The sequence below is a fragment of the Chanos chanos genome, chromosome 13 (genome assembly GCF_902362185.1).
Source record: "Chanos chanos chromosome 13, fChaCha1.1, whole genome shotgun sequence".
Lineage (NCBI taxonomy): Eukaryota > Metazoa > Chordata > Actinopteri > Gonorynchiformes > Chanidae > Chanos > Chanos chanos.
In genome coordinates this window covers 15,004,544-15,023,328 of record NC_044507.1, presented here as the reverse complement: position 1 = coordinate 15,023,328, position 18,785 = coordinate 15,004,544, and the positions used below count along the sequence as shown (strand labels likewise).

General features: G+C 46.0%; 1 protein-coding gene across 1 annotated transcript in view; it reads left to right on the top strand.

Moving 5' to 3' along the window:
• Window positions 1-12,961: 12,961 nt before the first annotated feature.
• The window catches only part of LOC115826490 (ubiquitin carboxyl-terminal hydrolase 22-like), a 9,154-nt gene continuing 3,330 nt past the window's right edge, over window positions 12,962-18,785 (top strand). The window contains exons 1-6 of the mRNA XM_030790353.1: window positions 12,962-13,055; window positions 13,151-13,252; window positions 14,449-14,615; window positions 16,304-16,451; window positions 17,098-17,203; window positions 18,180-18,338. Of these exons, the coding sequence (XP_030646213.1) occupies window positions 12,977-13,055; window positions 13,151-13,252; window positions 14,449-14,615; window positions 16,304-16,451; window positions 17,098-17,203; window positions 18,180-18,338 (761 nt within the window). The 5' untranslated portion in view covers window positions 12,962-12,976. The remainder of the gene's footprint in view (window positions 13,056-13,150; window positions 13,253-14,448; window positions 14,616-16,303; window positions 16,452-17,097; window positions 17,204-18,179; window positions 18,339-18,785) is intronic.

The window sequence follows — 18,785 nt, the reverse complement described above, 5'->3', positions numbered from 1 at the left end:
CACATTCGGGTGGATGCAGTTTCTTCCTAGCTGAGGCCCTGATAGTTGAAATAGGATTTTTCTTATTCAGCTAAGAATCACAGGACACCGACCCAGGTCACACTCCTGAGCTCCATGTCCCTGTGTCAGTCACTTTAGTGAGACTAGTTTGAAGGCCATGTACCATCTATACTTCTAACAACTCGTATCTAGCAAGCATGTTAGGTTGATTTGTCTAATTCACTGCCCTTTTTCAGTCCACATGTTCAGACTCGGTCATTATTGTCTTGCCAGACCGGCTGTTTAACATAGGGTCACTGTTTGATTATATCTGTCGGCAAACAAAGAGGGGGAATTTCCTGCACTAAACCAATGCACACGGTTTCAATAACTCTCCACAAATTCTTTTGTGTGTGTGTGTACACACACGTGTGCGTGTGTGCTTGCTTGTGTGTGTGTGTGTACGCGTGCGCGCGCACAAGGCTTGCAAAAGGCAGTTGGTCTGAATTGGTGCTAAATAATCTGAAGGAGGACAGGTCATTCTGACACAGAAGGTGTCTATGGAGGGTTGTGTTTTGTGTGTACTGGTTCCAGCTCTTGGAGGTGACATAAATTGTGCAAATAGCTATAGTTTGTAATTCGAGGAAGGGAGATAATTTCAGTCTGTTAGCCCCAGTTCTTCAGTCTGTTATTGTTATGGCACCTTAAAAAACACTTTGATATCACACCACTGAATTGTAGTTATTTTTAAATGGGTTATATTTAAACCATGAACTTAATTGAACAGATTAATTGAACTGCACACCTGCTGAGTCAATTTGCACAGTTTAATTGAGTAAGACAAGATATTCTCCTCAGTGTTGGGAACATCTGTGTTTGCTCGTCAATAAGAGGAGTGCAAGTTCTGCTTCTCTGCAATGCAGAACAGTGATCACATAAATACAAAAAAGAGGTCAAGTCAAAGTACAGTCATTCAAATGCGCTCTGATTAAATCTCAGTGTACAGGTGCCACTCAGGTAGCCCTTACATTTAAATATATTTGACTCCAGTAGGAAGTGATTAGTGCTTTACATCAGGCATCGAGATGGTAGCGGCTCATCTGGTGAACTTTTCTGCCATCTGCCCAAATGCCTAATCTTCGGGTCTCTTGCATAAAAATATCAACAGTCTGGTAATAATTTTGATAGCAGTCTGTTATGTTTAAGCGTATCTGCTTACACAGTCGTGTTGGAAAATTTTATTCAGAGCTTTAATCCTGCTGTGCCTCCAGCCTCTCTGCTCCACTCACCTAACCAAACTGATGGTATTTAGCATGAGCATTCAGCCTCTAGGCTCTTGATGTGTCTGGCCCCAGGTCAGTGATGTCCTTAATGAAACACCACTTTACTTAGAAGTCCTGTCCTCCCAGACTGCAAAATTACCCAGGGGATGCCACATTTACATTCATAGCTACTTCAGATACCTGATTGGAATATACTTAACATAACTCACACTGTATATATTTATTCATTTATTTATGGAGATCACAAACCATGACCACCAACCATTGGAAAATGATAGCTCTTATGCTTTGAGACTAATATATATTCATCTCTTGACTCTGTCACAGTTGCCTGGGCTGTAGCTTGGGGCTGGGATCTGGGATACCGTTTGTCAGACACCTGTCTAAAAAAACACGCTGCCTCTTTGCCATTGAGACCAACTGGTTTCCCACAGTAGGAAATTGACTAGTGATGCAGAATGAGAAGTGGAAGACACCCATGATAGTAGACTTGCTCTGTGCTCAGGTGAACCAGTTGGCTTGTCATGCCTAGGAACAGAAGATAGTAACACAGACTGCATAACACTCCTTTCCTTCTCAGAGGATCAAAAAAGATAAATCATTTGCTTTTGTATTAATGGTTTATTTGTGACTAATCATGGTAGTGATTTTATACCCCATAAATGTTTGTCATGTGGTGTATAACTGTTGCTTCAACTGTAAGGCTATGTTCACTTCTCGAGTCTTTTAAACCGAACCGTTTTTCTTTTTTGACCTTGGGTACAGCAAAAGAACGGTTTCGAGATAAGATTTTTTTTTTTGCCAGTTTTGAATCGGCTGCAGACATGAGACACCATGTCATTTGGGGCAGAGAACAGTTTCCTCAAATTACCCATGTCTTCAGACTATTTTGGTCCACACCTTGCTCTCTGTCTCTGTTACCATCCACGCTTCCTTCTTAGCAAACAACCACTGCTGCTGGCTAAAATCAATTGCCAATCTTTCCAAGGAAGCATTAGTGTAATCTTTATCTGCCGCTTCAAACACAAGCTTTAGCCTAACTTTCTGGTGATGGAGAAATGAGGGGGTAAAAATACACATTTAATGAAATGGCAGCTTCGCTTAAAGCAAGTCAATACATCTTCCACCTGGACTGACTTTCAGATGACCTCTTCAGACTCTTGCCCTTCAATTACGTCTTGCCCTGTGGAGTTTTGCCCTGTTTTAGCTGTTGTGCTCGACGTCCACTTTGATGCCTAGTAGGTCTGTTCCACCAAGGGAGCCCGAAGCGGCTGGGTAGTGCCTTTGATTCCATCTCTGTTTCATCAGCAATGAGGAGAAAGGCCATTCATGGGCTGAACATTTTAATGTGTTCACGCAGTATCTCTCCAGCAGACTTCACTATTTGTAAGTTTATCCAGCTCAACTAATGTGGGAGGTCAACGAACTGTTTGTAATAAATGTTTTTTTTTTTTTTTTTTTAATTTTTATTTTTGCATGACCTTAAGATGTTCGTTGACCTTGTGACTCATGCTCACACCAGCCTCGTTGTGTTATTGAATTCTTTGTGGTCCCTTAACGACATGGCTACGCAGACACACAGGTTTTGAACTATTAAAGCCAATTGAGCGATTCATGAGAAACGGCTCATTAGAGAAGACAGAGGAAAAACAAATAGCTGGAGCACTTCCGCCCTAGGCTTCCCTAATGAGCATTAAATGAAGGGCTAATTAGAGTGGCCTATTCCACTTTCTGTTCTTTTTGGAGGCCAAAAAAAATAAAAAATTCTTGTTCAGCATCCCTCATGAATTTTGCTGATTGGTCGTGCTGTTTTGCTTTTTTTTTTTTTCCCCCGTGGTGGAGGAATAGTTGATTTTAAGGTCATTTAGACTGTAGTTTAGCTGATTGCGTGAAGGCTCGCGCTGAAGTAAAGAATCGTACGAATGGTACTGCACCACACTCGATTCACTTTCTCAACCTACGGAAGAGGATCTTTTTAAGCCCTTTCACTTTCATGCCTCCCAAAAAATAAGAAAAGAGGAAATATTTTTATTTGATGTACGCATATATATTTGTGTGCGTACTGAGGGGGGGGCGATTTTTGTGTTTCCCCTCAGAATCGCATGCTGCAGTGCGTTAAGAGAAAAGGGCGAATTTGGAGTTCGGTGTTCACAAGTGACTTTGTAACATTTTCCACTACATGAAGCAGGAGGCATGTGTACTTGCATGAGTGGAGGCCCTTTCTCTTTCCAGAATCTGTTGAGTTGTGCGGTTCACGTAATGTATTCATAATTTATACTCCTGAATGGTTGAAAAGGCTGGGATGCGCCTGGAATATTCATGAAGGTCATGGTTATTTATGTAGCATGCTCTCATATTTTTCTTTATTTGGATCCTTTATGCCAGAGTTTTACATAACGTCTGATAGGCGTCAAAGGAGCAGATGAAGCGCAGTTACTGCGGAAAAGCCTGCGCAGAACCGTGGCCATTATCCTCCGCTGATTGGATGTGGAAACATTAAAGTGGGTGAAAAGGATGGTGTCAGTGCACTGCCACTTTGATGGCACAGAGATGCTTTGATTAGTCAAAAAGGTCAGCGGAATCTCAACAGAGCTGACAAACTGATCACTACAACTGTTTCTTTGTTTTTTTTTTTTCTTTCTTTTTGATAAATTAATTTGATCGGTTCTAAGAAAAGGTCTTTTTTTTTTTCTGGTCTACCAGCGCCAAAGCACTTTGATGACGCATATGAAAGGATGCCGATGCATGTAGGATCAAGAGGGAAGCTCACAGAAAACGAACATCACAGGATGAAATCCTGATATCTCGGACTGCTCGGTTCTTCCCGCAGAAATCTAGCGCTTTCTCTCGTTCTCGCTCTCTCTCGCTCTCTCTACGTTCACCCTGCTCTTCCAACCGTCCATTCCCTCTCCACAGTCTTTCAGTTTACATACAAACCACCGATATTTCACCCCCCCCCCCCTTCCTTCCATCACCTGCAAACTCTCTGAGGCATCGCTCAGGCTTTCTTCAGTCTCGTCCCGTCGCCCGTCCCGCTCTGACTCCCGTCGGGGAAGGATCAGGCTAGCGGCTCACGGGAGATGAGTGGCTTTGGTCACAGATTCCATGGACGTTGGCGTCGGCCCAAACCTAAGGCCTGCCCTGGCACGGCCCAGACACGCCTGTCTCTCGAGCTTTGATGAGTCTGTCAGCTCAACCTCGACTGCATGTTCCAGCCCAGACAAAAGTCTGCAGGGCTCCAGCCTGGCCCGATGCCTTCCCCGTCTCCTGCGGAGAGAAGAACAGGCTTTTGTCTGACACTCATGGTATCAGCCAGAGATCGGGAACAGCTGGCTTGACGGTGCAGGCATAGATCTTAAGTGGTGGATCCATCTGCTGTTGTAGTGATGGACATCTGGACATTTTTTGTGGGGTTTACTACTTTTGTGGGACTTAAGCTACTTGCCATGCTGTGTAAATTTGCCTTCTTCATTCTTCCTCTGATGCTGTCTTCGTGTATCAGGAGATCTGTCTATTGGGCGTTAAGTGTTAAGGCACTCTTTCAGGTTCATCTGTTGATTTCTGCAGTGAAGAGAGATCATCTTTTTTTTTTTTTTTTTTTTTATTTGTCTTCCTTAAACCCTTAAACTTTACACTGGGCGGGGGGGGGGGGGGGGGGGGGGGGGGGGGGGGGGGGGGGGGGGGGGGGGGGGGGGGGGGGGGGGGGGGGGGGGGGGGGGGGGGGGGGGGGGGGGGGGGGGGGGGGGACTGCTGAAAACCCTGTTAAAATGTTTGAAAGATGTGTAGCATGAACTTTGAATTTGAGAAGTTTGTGTTCTGTTCATATTGATTGTATGCCTTGAGCACCGCTGTGAGAATTTTCTGTTTTTATTTGGAGTTAATTTGTTTGTGTATGTAAGTGTGTGTGTTTGTGTCTGCATGCATGTGTACGTGCACTGCTTCTTTAAATTTCTCGCTTTCTGGTTTTGGTCAGTTTCCTATTCTAGACGTTCTGGTCCAGCACATGGTCTCCAGCACACCCGCTGGGTACGGGGCGAATCCTCACATCTGTCCACGAGCCCCTGAAAAGCAATGCTGCAAGGCATGCTGGGAGAGCCAAGCCGTTGGCCTGGCAGTAGGCCTGAAACAGCTCCATCTGGCTAATGACCTGTCAGTCATTCCTCAGGGGCAAGAAAACCTCAAATCAGGCCCCCCATCCATCTATTTTATTGTCCTCTTTCGATTACGTCCCATTGTTCCGTCCTTCCCTTTGTTTGACAGCATCTCAGGACCTTTTGTGTCCTTTATTTCTCTACTTTGATAGACGAAAATGATTGAGTAGGACAGAATTTAAGGAAGGTGTACTGGAGAGCCGGCTGTTGCCTGAATCCTGTGTTTCCCAGTGTGGTTTATATTGATGTTTTGGTAGTCGTCTTGGTCTCCGTCCTGCTCCAGCGAGTGCTTCCCTTTGATTGGCACCTGGGGATTCTCCTGAGGTGGGTCCTGTGAGGTTATTGGCTGAACGGCTGCATCTTAAAAAGGCCCGTGCGGCTGACAGGTGTAGGGAGACACAGTCATGTGATTACTCTGTGTCCAGAAGCAGTGGGGGATGTCTTTGGGCATCTGTTGCTTTTAGAAGGCCCAAGCCTTTTCTGAATCGCTATCACGGCTGTTCCACACAGAGCAAACCTCCATCTGCTTACATTTCTGATTAAACAACGTTGCCTCACGGCCTTCGGTTTTCTCCCCCATTTTTTAAACTAATAAGCCTCAGTGAAATAGCAGGAATGGGCTCTTTTTTTTTTTGTAAGAGCTTCTGCTGCAGCATTGCTTTTCTCTTTGTGGTTTTAAGTAGACTGTTTTTTTCCCCTCCCTTTCACTTTCATCTGAGAAAAGCTGTGGTATCTTTTCCCGGTCATGGACTTCCTTCGCTCCCTTGTTTTTTTTTTTTTTTCTCCCCACTAGTTAGTGTAATGGCTGTGCAGTGTTGTGTTTCTGCCAGATCTTTACAGAATGCAGTGGTGCCTTTGTGATGTGGAGAGAAGCCTCAAGCCCAGAGAATTTTGTGGGCCTGCACTATTTTACTGTGGTATAAACCACTGTGGTGTAAACCCTAGCAACTGGTCCCCCCCCCCCCCCCCCCCTACACACACCCCTTTATAATTGGTGAGGGCTTTGCTTTCTTACCCTCAATGTCTTTTCTCAGTTTCTTTTTCTTTTCCTTTTCCCTCCCCCTCTCTCTCTCTGTCTGTGACTCGCTACCTTACTTTTGTTTGCTTCGTGGGACTTTTTGCCTCTTTCATCTCGGAGAATGAATAGTGTCTCCTCTTCTCTTAATAAGAAGGCTCTGAAGAACTGGGTAGGGAATGAGATGGGGGCGGGGGGCACCTGAACCAGTCAACACCCATCACTGTGTCATTTATCTCGCACTCACACACAAGCACACATACTTTTTCATTCATTAACACTGAACCAAACCTTGTTTGATTGTTGCCTCAAAGCAGCGTGAAGGGGGATGGTTGACTTCAGCTGCTTGTTGCTCAGGCTCACACTTCCACACGCATACATATTCTCTTTCGTCTTTCCCATGTTCTGTCTCTTGGGGCCATGTTATGAAGGGATAAGACATGTTCTCATGTGGCTTAACGGCGCGGTCCACACACACACACACACACACACACATGACGATGGCAGCTGTAGTGTTACTCAGTGCCAGCGTCATCCGGCTGTACTTTTGCTGCAGGGCCAGTGCATCATTCCTGCTCCGACCTCGTCTCTATTAAAAATAAACCAGGAAAAGCACAGCTCTGCAACCCCTGTCTGCACTTCTCAGGCCTGCCTAAGCCGGGCCAATCTGCTTTATTGCATGCAAAATGCCAGCGTGAGTCACCAATGCTATATTCCGCCTTCATCTCTAACCTCACCACAGCACACTCTGAGCCCGCGTACAGCTGCAACGACTCGTCTCCGTGGATACGCTCCTGGCTCCCTCCACCACCACCACGACGGCGGCGGCGAGGATTCGATGAGACTGGCAGGCTCTGATGCAAAAAAATGTTGTACTGATGCATCCTGACGGATGTTGTTTTCCATAATTCAGTATAAGTGGGGGTGTTACAGCCCACTGTGTGTGTGTGTGTGTGTGTGTGTGTGTGTGTGTGTGCGTGCGTATAAAATGCATTCATAACACACCAAGCATAAACTTCCAAGGCGTTCTTCCAGTAATCTGATGAAATGTTAGTACCAAATTCCTTACCAAGCTTTTTATGCTACGTTTCATCTCTCGTGACTATTAATTAGTCATAAACCTCTGTCTCCCGTCTTTGCTCAAACAGACCTCTTATCGTTGAGAGGCAGTATGACTAAGGCGGGAGTCAAACGGGGGGGAGCGCCGAACGGAAGGTGAAAAGCGAAGGGAGAGGTCTTGCGAAGACGATTCGATGAACACTTGTTCAGTCGTCGGAGCCAGCACTCTGATCGATCCGTGACCTAATAGGACATTAAAAGCATTGGGGGGGGTGAGGGGGGGGTCTAGCGACTGCACACTCTGAGGATTAGAGCCAAGGAAAGAGGGGGAAGTGGTGAAACATTGATTTTTTTTTTTTCTTTTTAAACTCTTGCACTGGTGGGCTGTGTTGGGCACAGGGTGTGTGGTTGGCTGCGGTCCTTGGCAGGGCTCCTTTTTTTTTTATTTATTTATTTTTTTCCCCCTTCTAACTAGAGGTTTGGTGCATTGCAGGAGGATGTGCATATTACTTGAGGCAAGCTGAGCATGGAGAGCTAGCAGAGCTTAGCCCTGAACCTGAGCCCTCACCTCTCTGTAAAAACCTCTCACAGTTTCTCTCTCTCTCTCTCTCTCTCTCTCTCCCTCCCTCACACTCAGACTCTCTCACACTCACGCTCTCTCAGCCTCGAATTCTTTGATATCCGACTTTCCATTTCCTCTACAGTTTCTCTGTTGCTCAAAACATCTTCTCTCTTTAACTTGCACACCGTGACTTTGCTTCTTCTTCTTTTCTCGCAGTATTAATCATCTGTCTTCGTCAGGTTTCTCTAGCAGTGCTTTTCTTTTATCTCAATTTCTTTCACCCTCTTTCTCTGCCTCTGCTCAGTGGCACCGTGGGTATGGCAGACTGGCAGGCTGTTGGAAGCTCCTGTCTGTCTCTGGGTGTGGAGTCTCAGGGATCAGAGCAGTGAGACAGGCTGCTCACAGTAGACTGAATGAAAACAGAGCTTAGTAACCAAGCCTGTGAATGTCCACTTACTGCAACCTCATCACTATTCTCCTCAGTTCCACATAGCCCTGTTAAACACACACACACACTGTGTGTTTGTGTGCGTGTGTGTGTGTGTGTGTGCGCGCGTACGTGCTGCTTATCTCTTGATGCCTTTGTTTGAGAGACTGTTATGTAGACACTTGGTCTCTCTGTAGGCCCTGGTGTAATGGAGTGTTGTGGAGAAGTTGTCAGTGCTGCAATGCGATTAGGTTTTGAGAGGCTTAGCCGTTTTTTTTTTTTTTTTTTTTAGTCAGAACGGGCACGTCTAGCACGCTATCATAAAGAGAGATAGGAGCTGGAGCGAGAAATAAATAGAAAACAGAAACAAACACAAACTGAGGATGGTCAAAATAAAGAAACGATTACATCATCTGAGTGATGATGGAACATTTGAGAGAGAGAATGGGTCTGGGACTCCCTTTTGTTTGAAGGGTTGTATGGATTTGACTTATGCCTGAGTAGACGTGTGTCTGGAGCTTATTTCAGTGCTCCCACTTGGGGAGACACTCTGGTTTCTCCAGTGTTATGCTCCTCTTTGCCCATCAAACCATTTATTGAACTATAGGAATGTAAAAAGCAGAGTGTCTGCTCTTTTTCTATCTCCCATGCTACCCTCACTCCTCCTTCCCCTGCCTGCCTGCTTTTCTCTCTCTCTCTCTCTCTCTCTCTGATTTGATTTGTCTCCCGAGACAGAGCTGTAGAGCTTAAAGGCTTCTGGTGGATCTCTGATGTTGTTACCATAAAAGAACATTAGCTTCTCTTAAAAATTTCGTTCAGAGTTAACGCGCTTCAACGAGCAGGTCGTCGATTTTTATTTTTATTTATTTATTTATTTTTTGCCTTCTCTCCTCACCTTTACCTCATACACGTCGGGAACCGACGGCTTAAGATATTGGCACGTACTGACAGTTTTTCACGAAACGCTATTCTTTTTTTTTCTTTTCCCTCCCTCTAATGCACCTAGCCGCAGTATACCGCGGTTTAATGAGGGATACAGGCTGTGTATACCCATCAGTCACTGTAGTATGTGTTAGCTGTCTGCTTGGCTGCCTTCCCTCACTCATTACTGCTGACTCCCAGTGTTAAAGGCAATAACCAGCCGTGAGCGCGGATAACGCATCTGCTCGCGTGCTGAGAGGGCACGTACATCCTTCTTTAGCGTGTCTTCCTCCGGATCGCCATAAAATAAACATGCAGAGTCTCCCGTTCGCTGAATCGCTGAACGTTATGGATCGCTGTCCTTTCTTTGCGAATCCCTACTGTTTCTCTGAGTTTAAACAACCTTGGTAGAACCTCCTCCTAACGTCCATGCCATCTTCCCAACTCTTTCTCTCAAGGAATGTGATTTATCTCTGGAACTTAAGCTATCAAAGCACTCTGACACTCTTTTACCATTATTTTCACTAATCATTGTTTTAATAAGGCTACAAAATTTGCATAAGAACAAGATGATTAATGCTGTGGTAATGTAAGGACTCTCCAAGGCATTAAATATGCACAAGAATGAACATTTCTGAAAGGAAGTCCTGTGGACTGTAGACCACTGTTGTTCTGCCATCTTTGTAATTCAACTATTCACAAGATGTCTGTGCAGATGGAGAAACTATCACAGCTTTTTTTATTGTCTCACCTCAATCATTTCTCTCTCTCTCTCCCTCTCTCTCTCTAGGCCAAGTCTTGTATCTGTCATATGTGTGGTGCTCACCTCAATCGACTCCACTCCTGCCTCTACTGCGTTTTCTTCGGCTGTTTCACGAAGAAACACATCCACGACCACGCCAAAACCAAACGACACAACCTAGGTAAGACTCAGAACCTACCCACACGGTCTCAACACCATAAAAATCAAAAAAGGGAAAAGTAAAACATGACAAGTTGACGTCCCTCAGTTACATCAAAAACACACCATGCACATGCAATACAGATTTGATGAGTCACCTCCCAGAAGTGACAAGTTAAAAGATAAAAAAAAAAAAAAAAAAAGAAAGAACAGAATCCTCATTCAGCGTCTTGCTGTTGTATGTGGATCAGTCTTGTAGGCTTTGTGGGTAATGTTCATTGAGAGACAGCCTGCGTGCCCTCTGAGGTTCTCTAAGACTCTAATAATCTCCCGTACCGCCGTAATCAGCCGGGTCTGTTTGCTCTGCCTCTGCCAGTCAACACACTGATCTTAGCCCAGGGAGAGATGTGAAGTCCCATCGGGCTGCTGCCATCTCTACCTCTGCTTCTGTCTCAACCCCTGTCATTTACGCAGTTACGGCCAAACAAAGACTTTTTCAAAACAGGCACAAAAACAGTGGCGTGCTCTGTTCATCCAACCCGGACCCGGCGGATCAAGCGTCTGCATGGACCGCTCCAGGGTTCACACGCTTTCACACGTCCTGCGTAGTACACCCAAATCAACCAGTGAAGGTCCTTAGCACGTTTTTGGTTTTCCACTCGGGTGTGTTAGATCAGGGCTGGAGACGAACCCCGCAGGAGTGTGGTCCTCCGGGATGGAGGAGTCGCCTCCGCTGTGTCCGTAGATGTACCGTGAGGACTGAAATCGAGGACTTTGTGTGCTGTATCTGTTGGCCCAGAGATCAGTATCAGTACAGCTGTGGGCGCTATAATACAGAGACAATGCCTGTATTCCAGTGCTGTATTAACGGGCTTAGTGTTTTAGGCTCATTGTCGCTCATCCTCTTCATCCCGCGTAGGCCTATATGTCTTAGCCCTGTGTGTGTGTGTGTGTGTGTGTGAGTGTGTGAGTGTGAGTGTGTAAGTGTGTTCGTGTGCGTAAGTGTGTGCGTGCGCGTGAGTGCGTGCGCGAGTGTGTGTGTGTGTGAGAGAGAGACTACTTACAGAATCGGCCCTGCCTCTAGAGCCTCTCTAATCTCATTAACTCTAACCTCAAGTCTCCTAATGCTCCCCTTCTAGCTTTCTCCTTCTCCTGTCTGTACCCCCCTTTCCCTTTTTACATCTGTCCATACTTAATCATCTTCCTTTTCTCTTATCTCTCCATCCTGCTTCCTCTGCATTTCTCTCTCATCTTCTTTTTCCTCCCTTTCATCTCCCTCTCTCTCTCTCTCTCTCCCTTCTTTCTCTCCTCTTGCATCATTCCTCGACACCCATTACCCCATTAGATCTCCTCATCTCTGCCTTATTTTTCCTTCTCCTCATCCTTATTGTCTTAATTGTCCCCTCCCTCTGCTCTCGCTTTTTTTCCCCTTAATCTTTCTCCTCCATCCCCAGCTTCCCTCTGTCACTTAACCAGGTGCATTTTCATGCCTCTGATCTTCTGTTTTTTCTCCCTTTCTCACTTCTCACTCCCTTTCATCCCTCTTTCTCCTTGGCTCCATGGTTACACATCTCAAGGCCTCGTCTTGTTGCTATTGGTCACAGAACTCTTGGTTTCTTGCAGCACACATACTCAGTCGCATTCAGCTGCCATCACCATGGCAAACTGGCCTTCCTCTCTGAAATAAGCCAATATCTCTGACTGCACTAAAGGAATTACACTCCTCTGTTTGACTCCATGCGGAGCGTTTGCCTGAGTGTCGTGGTCGTGGGTGGTGGTTTTGCTCTATGGCCTCTTTGCACAAATCACATATTGATAATGTTTTGATTTGAATTGGATGGACATTGTGAGTGGGGGTTTTTTGTGGGGGGGGGGGGGGGGGGGGGGGGAGGGGGGGGGCGGGATAATTGGTGTTTTGGTAGAGGAAGAAAAATAAAAAGAACAGAGCTGTTATGATTCCGTGGTGTGAGATCAGATGACAGATGAGAAAATAAACAGTCATGCGTGGCTTTCCGCTGTTTTTGAGTGCAACGTGCCCATTCAGAAACACTGATTCTACCGGCAGTATTCACTCAAACACACCATTCTCACTTGTGTGTCACTCACACACTCTCTCTCACTCGCACTGACACACACACACACACACACACACACACACACACCTTGGTTTCTCCACTGGTTATAAGAAACACTTTTTGCATCAGCATCCTGAAGGCCTATAAATAGGTTGTCACGGCAACGGAACATAGGCATTGCTGATGTGGAATATGAGAAGTGTGTGTGTGTGTGTGTGTGGGGGGGGGGGGGGGTATTGCATGGCTAGTGACAACAACAACAACATGTAAATATTCTAAACTGTGCCTTCGCTCTTAAGTTTAATTATTTATGGCAAAAAAAGGGAGGAAACAAAAAAATGTCCGGGGGTGAAAAAAAAAGGAAAGAAAAAGAAGAGCTGGACGGAGAGAAAAAAAAAAAAATCAATAAAGCAGAAAATGGAAGAAGTAGCTATGAGAGTACATCCCAGCAGGCCGGGCAGAGTTATCAGGAGAACACTGAAGCACTACATGAGACAATAAAAACCCAGGTGTTGTTCTGCAGAAGGGGAAAAAAAAATCCATTTCTAATTATCTCTTTATTCCACAGCTGTAGACTTGTTATATGGTGGAATATACTGCTTCATGTGTCAAGACTATATCTATGACAAAGACATGGAACAGATTGCCAAAGAAGAACAGAGAAAAGCCTGGAAATTACAAGGTGCGTAGTGCAAAGAATTTTGTTTGTTTGTTTAATTCCATGTGTTTTTTCTCACTTCTGTCTCAATTAAATCTCTTTGGCTTTCTATTACCTAGGTGTGGGTGAGAAATACTCAACATGGGAGCCCACTAAGAGAGAGCTAGAATTACTAAGGCACAATCCAAAACGCAGGAAAATCACGTCAAACTGCACCATAGGTAAGACAAGTTAACTACTTACTGCTCTATAGAGGAGAGTGTGTGTCTGTGTGTATGTGTGTGTGGGTTGGGGGCTTGTGCGTACTCAAGCGTTTAATTAGGGCACTATAGGTCAGATGGACTGATGAACAGGACAAGGCAGCAGGCTGCCCTGGAGAGATGTCTGACTGCTCTCTCACTGACAGGTACAAGGCAGACTTCCACTCTCTGTCTCTCCATCTCTCTCTCTCTCTTTTTCCATCTCTCTCTTTCTCTGTCCTCCACTTTTACGTCCCATGTTGGTTTTTCTCCTCCGTCTTGTCTCGTCGCTCCACTTCTGTCCATTTTCTCCCCTTCAGTTTTGCTTCTTCTGTGTTTCTTTTATCTCTTCCTGTCCAGCTCCTTTTTCATCCCTTGGATCTCTGTCTCTCTTACGCTCTCTTTCTGTCTCTCCCATTGTCTTGCTCCTGTCTTTTCTCAGTCATTAAACAGAATGAAAAAAACAAAAGAAAACAAAAAAAACCCCAGCGAGAACAACTGAGATCATAGGATAGTATAGCCACAGTGAAACAGGTCCAGATGGAGCATTAAACCCACAACTAAAACCATCTCTGGTACTCTAAACAGTTCAAATACGCCCCAGAACCATTCCTTTCTGTTGTGGACCAGAACTCTGCCCACTGACAGTCTACTCCCTCAGTAAGACTGGCCAGCTGGTCCAAAAAGCCTCCACCAAGCTCTGTTCATCTCTCGAGTTATTCCATCCGAGCCAAAGCTGACCTCTGAGCGACAGCTCCAACGAAGGCTGCAGCAAAAGAGAGAGAGAGAGAGAGAGAGAGAGCAAAGAGAGAAGTGAAGTAGAATGTGAGAATGCTGACATGGTGCTTCTAATTGCGTTGAGGAGTGTGTGAAGAGATTTGGCATAGATGAAGCTCTGAGGTAATTCTGCTGAACGCACCAGAGAGGCTGCAGTGCAGTCTGCTTTACTGAACTTTCTTTCTTTTACCGAACACTTTAAAACAGCCTGTCAGGAGTGGGGGTTGCCAAGATGTAATTACGTCTAGTGTCTGTCTGCGCTCTCTCTCTGTCGGTTTCAAAGACTAGACCTAGCCCAGGAATATGTTACGTTCTTATTTGATGCCTCCCTGCAAAAAAATAGTTGGGTGTATTTCTCCTGGTCTTACCTGGCTTTGTGTGCATGTGTGTGGTTTTTACAGGTTTAAGGGGTTTGATAAACCTGGGCAACACGTGTTTCATGAACTGCATTGTCCAGGCGCTCACACACACGCCCCTGCTGCGGGACTTTTTCCTTTCCGACAGACACAAGTGCGAGATGCAATCAAACTCCTGTCTCGTTTGTGAGATGTCTCAGCTGTTTCAGGAGGTGAGTGTGGGAGACAAGATGTGTGTGTGTGTTCTTTGTGTTCTTTGCCTACGTCCATACGTGTATGTGAGATCTACAGGAAGAATCATGTAAATTATTGCTCTGAATTGGGCTAAACAGTCTAAAACATTGAAGGATCAGAGACTCATCAGGAAATGTGAGTGTTTGCGTGCGTGTGTGTGTGTCGATTGCATAACTACGCGTTCGCATTGCTCCATGGTTCCTGTCGACAAATTAAATCCGCTCTTCCCCCTCTTTCTTTCTCTGTCTTCCAGAGCACAGACAGTGCTTGTGCATTGTTGAGTCACGGGTGGCTTTTAGCTCGCTCTGAGTTGGTTTTGAGTGGGTGTAAGACTCACTGAGCTCAAACTTCCCATTCAGCTCTCATACACACATTACTCCTGCCTCTCACTCTATCTTCTCGCTTCTTTCTCCTGCGTCCATGCGTCGCCTTAAATCTTTTCCCGTCTCAGTCACTCTTTCGTTCTCCCTTTGTCCTCTCTCTGTCCTTTTTTCGTCTGCCCCGTCTCTCTCTCTCTCTCTCTCTCTCTCACAGTTCAGTCACACGTTTTCAAGCACCTTCCACAAACTGTGAAAAATGAAGGAACTCTCTCTCTCTCTCTCTCTTTCTCCCTCTTTTCTAGATGCATTCGCTTCTCTGTCTCATGCTTTAGCTCTGACTGTATGGTGGGTTTGGGGTTTATACGTGTGTACGCAGTCGGTGTGACTCCTGTATGCACACTCTCAGAGCGACTTCATTCTCCCCTTTTCCCTGCCCGCGATTCTCCTCTATGCCTTTGACACCGGCCTCTCTGTTCAGAGCCTGTGTGAAGAAGCGTAGAATACCTGTGTGTGTGTGTGTGTGTGTGTGTGTGTGATTCAGCCCTGCAGTCAGAGAGAACGCCTTTGATCACCTATTCTGCGTCCTCCCCTCTCTGATCTGGCTGCTTTGTCAGTCAGTTAAAGCAACCCAAGAGCATCAAGCTGGAGTTGCCTCCTCCCCCCCCCCCCCCCCCCCCTCTCTCTGTCTCTCATCTCTCTCTCTCTGTCTCTCTCTCTCTCTCTCTCTCCCCGTCTCCTTTTCTCACTACTTCTTCTCTTGTGTTCTCTCCAATGCTGCAGTTCTCTTATCAAACTTCAGAAAGAGTGTGAGATTAAAGAGACCCTTTGAGAAATTATAAGGAAAAAAAAACTTTCTCTTTCAAAAATTTTCTCATTAACTTCCACGGGCCTCTCCGTGCTGTTGCTACCGTCGTGGTGCCGACAGTGCTTACCGTGACATCATCCCCGTGGCAACCCAGAGACGGGCAGTCCAGATGGCACTGCCTCCGTTTTCTCACTCTGCTCATATTTAGCACCTCAAAGTGTTGTGGTCGCCAGAAGACCTGCCAGAAGACAGAATGCAAGAATACTGCACAGTTTTTTGTTTTTTTTTTGTTTTTTTGTTTTTTCTGAAGTCGTAAAATCATAGAGCTCCTTTATAAATGTGAAGCATCATATTAAAACAGAGGTGAGGACTGAACGACCTCGGCGCAAAAGTTACATCTTATTTCACTTGGAAATCAAATGTGCCATAAAACCCCATAAAGTGTCAAAAAATGACACTGTAAGCTCTATTAGAATCTGATGAACTTCGAGGTTAACCTCTCTCTCTCTCTCTCTCTCTCTCTCTCTCTTTCTTCCCTCAGTTTTACTCGGGTCATCGCTCTCCTCACATTCCCTTCCGGTTGTTGCATCTGGTGTGGACGCACGCGCGGCACCTTGCTGGCTACGAGCAACAGGACGCTCACGAGTTCCTCATCGCCGCCCTCGACGTCCTGCATCGGCACTGTAAAGGTGACCAGCGCGCACTCAGCAAGGAGCAGTGCCGACAGGGCATGGCTTCTTCTCCCGCTCCGCCTCTTTTCCCTCCCAACACTAATCTGAGAACAAAGGAGTAGGCTAGCCATTGATAAATCATTTGGCCCTGTGCTGCTTTCACACATCCATTTGGTTAAGAATCCAGTGTGTACACAGAGAAAGCCAAAACCAGCTCTCCTTTCAGCTCATTTGCATATTATATATAGCAGTTGTATTACATAATCGTGCCTACTCGTGTATTCTTGCTGGAGACATTGAGAACACGATTTCTTTTTTATAAAACAGCACTTTTACGATCGGGAGCCCTACTCTGAGTGTCCCCAGTCTGGTATCAGGGCACTTCTGCAGTCTGAGTGACTGAGTGAGTGAGTGAGTGAGTGAGAGAGAGAGAGAGAGAGCAGCTTTGCTGTGCTGCAGAAGGACAGAGAGGATAGGGTAGAATGCTAAAGCACACAGAGAGACTGCAGTGACAGCCTCACCCAGAATACTCACAGTGTCAGAGACTTGAGACACCCCACCCCACCCCTCTCCTCCCCTCTCCTCCCCTCCCTGTCTCCGCGCATCTCGCTGAGGGCCAGCTGTATGTGTTAATGCGTGTGTTTGCTGTGCTTTGCTCTTTCAGGCGACGACAATGGAAAGAAGGCCAACAACCCAAACCACTGTAACTGCATCATTGACCAAATCTTCACCGGCGGCCTCCAGTCAGACGTCACCTGTCAAGTCTGCCAGTAAGCCTTTTCCTCTCTCTGTGTGTGTGTCTGTGTGTGTGTTTCTGTAAAGGACTGACATCACTGACATTTCATTTGTGCCTTATGGCTGCATTCTCTCCCTCCTCCCCTTGCACACTCTCTCTCTCTTCAGTTACTTTGCTGTTATGGCTGTTGTGAGAGACAGGCTGTGTGTTAGTGAAATATACATGCCCTCTGTGCTGCTTCACAGAGTACACTGTCTGTCTGCACTCCCCCACTGCTCCCTTCAGCTGTACCTGCAGGATCTTCGTTCTTTTCCCTCTATCCAACCCCCCCCCCTCTCCCTCCCTCCTTCCGCAGCTTCTTCCCATTTGTACAATATTTCTTTAAAGTCCACCTCTATCCAGTGTTGCATGCCAATGAATGACAACTAAATGATGCTATTTCTGTCATTCTCTCTTTTCCTGTCTTCTCTGTTGATGCTCTCTGTCTGGTCCTGTGCCGTGTTCTTTGTCCCCACCCGCTGGTTAGTTTTGGGCATTACACCATGACTCATCGTAGCAAGCTGTGAAACTGGGTGTGATTTGTCTTTGCTCTGTAGATTTTGATATGTGTGTCTTTTTTTTTTTTTTAAAGGCTGTGAAAGCAGTTTGAAAGGAATCGTTCCCAAATGAATTCCTGTCGGTTTTACGGGGCTGCAGGAAACACATTGTATTTTTAAAGACGCGTTCTGATATTTTATCGCCGCTTGAATTGCAAACGAGACAGAAGCAAAAAGGCAATCTGACTGACTCACGCGAACACGTCAGCTCTTTATTAGATTCACATGCACTTTGCGCGTGCTATTTTTGGATTTCGGGCGGGCAATTATGACCGATCCACTCATTCCGGCTCAGATAACGTGCCGTTAACGCCGGGGATGTGTCGTGCATGAAACGGACGGTCAAACACACACCCACATACACATCTGTCTAACAGCTCTGCACCCCCCACCCCTCTCTCTCTCTCTCTGCAGTGGTGTTTCCACGACGATAGACCCCTTCTGGGATATCAGTCTGGACTTGCCCGGGTCATCCACGCCCTTCTGGCCGTTGAGCCCAGGCAGCGATGGTGGCGTGGTCAACGGAGAGAGTCACCTGACCGGCTCCACCACTCTGACAGACTGCCTACGCAGGTAAACACACTCCCTCACTCTCGCTAATCGGCCCGATATTATTAAAAATCATCCACTCTCCTTGTGTCAACCCCTGTTCCTCAGTACAGTAACTGGATGAACGTTGCCTGTCTCACCCATCTAACTGCTCATGTGTCATTGCTTTGTGTAACTCGCTGATAATTAGTACACTCTTTCCATCCATCCACTCCTTCTGTATTTTAAATGATCTGTTGCTTCTAATTGGCTTAAAGTACTGCAGAGTGCCTACAAGGTTCCATTTATTTCTCTCTCTCTCTCTCTCTCTCTTTCTCTCTCTCTCTCTACGCAGTGCTTATTTTAGCTCGTGCCTTGTAAGCAGCCTTCACCTGACCCTCCCTGTCCGTATTTCTGCTCATTTCTCTCCTTCCCTATGTCAGCTCGTCTCTTCTCTTAATCTTCCTCTGTCTCTGTTATGTCTCTACCTCA